Source organism: Rousettus aegyptiacus, unplaced genomic scaffold (genome assembly GCF_014176215.1).
Source record: "Rousettus aegyptiacus isolate mRouAeg1 unplaced genomic scaffold, mRouAeg1.p scaffold_m13_p_16, whole genome shotgun sequence".
NCBI classification, from domain to species: Eukaryota; Metazoa; Chordata; class Mammalia; order Chiroptera; family Pteropodidae; genus Rousettus; species Rousettus aegyptiacus.
Window position 1 is genome coordinate 15091240 of NW_023416291.1, and position 5785 is coordinate 15097024.

General features: G+C 38.2%; 1 protein-coding gene across 1 annotated transcript; it reads right to left on the minus strand.

Moving 5' to 3' along the window:
* Positions 1–2846: 2846 nt before the first annotated feature.
* LOC107517766 (60S ribosomal protein L32-like) lies at positions 2847–3851 on the minus strand. Its single transcript, XM_036234401.1, is given in 4 exon segments — positions 2847–3063; positions 3065–3091; positions 3093–3295; positions 3840–3851. Coding segments are annotated over 4 exon segments (459 nt in total).
* Between the last annotated feature and the right edge of the window lie 1934 nt (positions 3852–5785).

A 5785-nucleotide genomic window follows, 5' to 3' on the forward strand; every position in this document is an offset into this window, starting at 1 on the left:
CATAAGTAACACACTATATTTCCAAAACTCAAAATGGTCCTCTCATGCACAGCAATTAATCCACGCCTATATTAATGGAGTAAAGACAGCCTATTCAATAAATGGTGTTGGGAAAACTGGACAAATAAATGAAAAAAAAAATGAAACTGGACCACCTTCTTACACCATATACAAGAACAAACTCAAAATGGATTAAAGACTTAAATGTAAGACCCAAAACTATAAAACTCCTCGAAGAAAACATTGGCAGTGTGTTTTTGTTCTTAGTGATATTGTTTGCCATTGTTCTTAGTGATATTTTTTTCTGATATATCTTCTTGAACAAGGGAAACAAAAGAAAAAATAAACAAATGGTACTACATCAAACTAGTAAGATTTTGTACAGCAAAAGAAACCGTCAACAAAATGAAAAGACGACCACCGAATGGGAGAAAATATCTGTCAATGACACATCTGATAAGGGGTTAATACCCCAAATTTATACAGAACTCATACAACTCAACACCGAAAATAACCCGAACAATCCAATTAGAAAATGGGCAGAAGACCTGAATAGTCATCTCTCCAGAGAGGATATATGGATGACCAACAGACATATGAAAAGATGCTTACAGTACTAATTATCAGAGAAATGCAGATTAAAACCACAATGAGATATCACCTCACACTTCTCAGAATGGCCATCATCATCAATATCAAAAAATAAGTGTGGGCAAGGATGTGGAGGGAAAATAAAAACCCATACACTGTTGGCAGAATTGCAAATTGGTACAGCCACTATGGAAAAAAGTTCAGAGATTCCTCAAAAAATTAAATATAGAACCTTGTGACCCAGTAATTCCACTTCTGGGCACTTAGCCAAAGAAAGAGAAAACACCAATTCTAAAGATATATTCACCCTTATGTTCACCGCAGTTCTATTCACAATAGCCAAGATATGAAAGCAATTTAAGTGTTCATCAACAGATAATTGATAAGGAAGATGTGGTACATATATACAATAGAATATTACTCAGCCATGAAAAATTGAAATCTTACCGCTTGTGACAACATGGATAAAACTAGAGAGCATTATGCTAAGTGATATAAGTCAGACAAAGACAAATACCATATTTCACTTAGATATGGAATATAAAGAACAAAATACAGAACAAACAAAATGAAAACAGACTCAGAAATCCCATCTAGGGATTGCCAGATGGAAGGGGAGTTGTAGTCACAAATAGTCATGAGGATATGAAGAACAGCATAGGAAATAGAATTGACAATACTGTAATAACTAATAACTATGTATAGTGCCAGGTGGGTACAAGACTAATGGGGAGATTACTTCATAAATTATTTAAATCTAACCACTCTGCTGTACACCTGAAACTAATATAAAATAATATTGAGTATCAACTATAATTGAAAAATAAATATTTTTTTAAAAAGTTCTCTCCTGCCCCCTTTTCCTACCCCAAAACTAGAGGAACTAACCTAGAAGAAGGACGGAGAATAGGTATCAGACACTTAGACCATGTTTTCACCCCCATGTTAGAGCCTGTTGTCATAAATCTCGCCTACACTGGGTATAGAAAATAAAAGCTTGGGACTGGATTGTGATCAAAGGTAAGATGAAAAGGACAAATCTTAAGTACAAGATGAGGCTGGAAAAGCCAGTGAAAGTAGCAGAAGTGATGGAATCCTGCCAAAATGTCATCGAGGAGAGGATGAATCTGATAGTGCTAGGTGGTGAAGGGTTTAAAGGGGTCATGACTAAAGGTACGAAGACCAAGCAAGAATCGTCTGAAGAAAATCAGTTGAAGGATGAGAAGGGTCTCATTATTCCTGTAAGTATATTAATTTTATACATGATTCTTGCTGGAATAAAAAAGGAAGAGATACAGGAATATTGTTGGACATTGTGGTAAAGAATGATTAAGAGACTTGTCCACAGTCACAGAGTTGGGAGAGAGAAAACCTGCCTTCTAGTCTCAATTTCCATCATGTCCATGGACAAGGTATTTAACCTCACTGAACTCCAGGTTCCTTGTGTAAAATGTAGATAATATTTGTGCTGTTTATCTTAAGTGCTTTGGTAGGGCTGAAGCAAGATAACTCATGGGGAAGCATTTTGAAAGCTTAAAACCAATAAAGTTAACTTGATTTCGTACTTTGAACCTTTAAAGTATTTCCTCTATTTCAAGTGCTGAGGTTAGAAGGTCAGGGAAAGCGGCAGCGGGGAGGTGGGGAGTGGGGGGGGTGGGCGGGTGAAGAAAGTCAGATGGGAGAGGTGCGTTGGCCCATCATTTTATTTTGGTTAGTACAAAGAGACAGGCAGGTGGGAAGGGACCCCTAACCTCACTGCCCGAGAGCTCAAATAAAATGCACAGCTTCCACGCTCCTACCAGGCAGATCACATATCTTCTACCCTGTATAGTCTCATTCACACACGGTTTTGCGGATAAGGACGCTGCTGCCGCTCATCTGCAAAAATATTTCCAAAGCCACTAATAAAAAGGTAACTTGCTCTGTGCCGTGAGCGATGACAAGCGCACCTTCGGGTGAATGACGAGTAAAGCATTGTCATTTCCCTTCTCAAAATCAGGCTATCACCAGTTCCTGTGGCTTGTTAGCAATTACATGTGGAAGCCGACCCATTCGAAGCTACCCCTGAGAGTAGCCTTCAGTCTGCCTTTACATGGTTTCTGGGCACTCCGATATGTATTTGAGAAGCAGCGTGAAATTCAGTTTTCTTTTTCTTTTTAACATTTTCTCTCCCTCTCTCTCTCTCTCTCTTTTTTTTTTTTTTTTTAAGAATTTTTTGGTATTATTAACACAAATACAATGTGCGCACAAGCTGTCTATTCATTTTCTTCACTGCGCAGCCTGGCATTGGGACTGGTGACCCTCATTGCCAGTGAGGCTGCTCTTTCCACAATGGCTTTGTGGTTCTTTGAGGAGACGCTGTGAGCAACCCCAGCATAATAAGATTTGCTGCAAGTCAGCAGTACCTCAAGCTCATTGGCAGTGTGGACTCGAAACTTCCGAAAGCCACTGTGCTTTGTTTTCTTGTTACTCATAACCAAAGTTGGGCATCAAGATGGCACTTTAATCTTCCGTGCACTCTGTTGTCAATGCCTCTGGGTTTCTGCCAGTTACCCTTAATTTTGACATGTCGGTCTGACTGGTGCCAGATAAACTTCTTGGTCCTCTTTTTGACGATCTTCGGCTTCACGAGGAGTCTGAGGGCAGCCAGGATGCGGAAGAGGGGACAGCCATCACCTCCGTAGGCTAAATGTGGTTTTACTAGCTTTTAACCCAGTATTTAAGGAGAAACAGGAATAGCAATCCCTTTGGGTGTGATTATTTTGATTCTACTTGGACTTAGCTCTGGAATAAATTATTTGATATTAATTCTTATTAGAAATGGTAGATATACTTCAAAAATGATTTAAAGTTGTTTGCACAACAACCAGTGTCTTGTTTTTTGATAAGCAATATCAACAATACAACAAAATAATATATTTTTCACTTAAAATGTGTCAGGCACTCTTCTAAGTACTATATGTGAATTACCTCACTTAATTCTCATTATAATGCTATGATACTCTTCATTTTACACATGAGAAAACTGAGGTACAAGGAAGTTAAGTAATTTACCTATTATATATGTATATATATATATGAAATATACATAGTATTTATTTACATTTTACAAAAATGCAAACTGTTCTACAAACTGCCAAATTATTCTCCCTAAGTCACAATACTGATTCTGTAATTTCCTAGCCCAGAAATTTTAAGCGAATACGCTTTGTCTATCAAATTAAGTGTAAATACCCTGTGCGACATACCAGATCTCGCATATTGTGATCCTAAGCGCCTTCCCCAGCCCTGTTTTCCAGCACTTCTCTAACTCGATAGCCCTCAGCCAGGGTGATTTTGCTCCCCGGAGGGTATCTGGCAATATCTGGAGGTATCTTTGGGTGTCACAACTCGGGAGGTGTTACCTGTGTCTAGTAGCTGTACGTCAGTGATTCTGCTGAACATCCTTAAACGCACAGTACAATCCCTTTCCACGACAAACTATCAACAGCACCAGGCTGAGAAACCCTGCGCTCACCTATTAGCCATCCAGACCGGACGACTTGTGGTTCCTAAAACAGTCTCTGTGGGTTTCATCTTTGTAGCTTTCTAATTTACTCCTTCACTAACCGTTTACAGAGGACCTACTATGTGCCAGACCCTATTACTTGTAAGACATGACCCCTCATTTCAGTGACCAGTACCTGGCTTTCCGTCTTTGTCTCCTTCCTACATAAAACCTGCCTGCTCTTCAAGTCCCCTCCCAGATATTATTTCCTCCATGAGCTATATTTTTTCTCTTTCATAGCATTTTTTTAAAAATAAAATGTTATGACATGTGGGTCTTGATTTTAAAAACCTTATTTCTCTATGATGAAGTTAATATAAATACTTAAGTGACATTTTTCACAGCAGCAATGTTGAAAAATGTTTTCAAACAGCATGTCTCAATGTTGTCGAATGACTTAATTTTTATTCCCAATAAGATTTTTTTTAAATGACAGTTTTGGAAGTGGACATAGTAAGTCATTGAAGTTCTAGTGAGCATACGATAGCATGTGAAGAGGAGAATGTGAGAGGCTATGTAACACCCATTAGCCTGAACCATGTTTCATTTCAGCAATAAAAAGTTTGTAAGTAAATTTCATAAGAATTTATCGAGTGACACTATGAGCCAGACTCTGACTGTGTTAGATGCTGGAATTCCAAAGAATACCTAGTGTTTCTTCCTCTAGTGAGGTCAAGTAAACATTTTTAATACTTCAAGAGATTTTCTTATACAATATTGTAATAACTATGTATGATATCAGATGGGTACTAGACTTATCAGGGTGATCGCTTTGTAAGTTATATATATGTAACTCTGAAAGTTATATTTATGTGTCTAAAAACTATGTCGTATACCTGAAAGTAATATAATATTGTATGCCAACTTTAATTAAAAAATAATAAAAAAATTAACCTTAAACAAGTTGTTTTATTATAGAAGTAGAGGGCGCTCTGTATGAACGAACATTCTGATGACCAGGTAGATGCAGAAGTGGTCATGGCTGTAGGTATTGAGGCATCGTTTCTTTCTGGTGCTACGGAAGACACCTAAGAGGAGATCTGGAATGCAGGGGTCATTGAGGGTCTTAACGGTGACACCGAGGAACAGTAAATGGAAGTGACTTTCATGGCTAAGTGTCTATCAAGGCCGCAAGACAGGTGTTGGTGCCCTCGAAGTATTAAACCTCTTGAAGCACTGAAAATGTTTCCTTAACCTGTGTCTGCTCAGGAATTCTCTCCTTCTGTAGCTTCACTGGTATGTGGGAGTTTGAGCAATTCAAGGAAGAAGGGGAAAATGGTAGAGAGAGAAGAGGAAGACTTGAAAATTAACTACTGAACATAAAACTGAATTCACTTGAATCAAGTAAGAAGAAATCACACAATCCTGGGGATAATGATCTTTGTGGCACCCTGTCATGTAATGAGAACAATTCTAGATCAGAGTTTGTCAAATTTTAGTGCCCCTAAGAATCACGAGAGGTGCTTATTTTAAATGCAGACTCCTCTACAATACTTCTCAAACTTTAGTGTTTATATGAACCACCTGAGAATGTGTTGAACTGAACCATAGATTCTAATTCAGTAGGTCTGCAGTTTAAAACCTGTATGTTCAAAGCCCTCATTTGAGTAGCATGAGCAAGACAGCACTGGTTCGTCAACTTTTCTA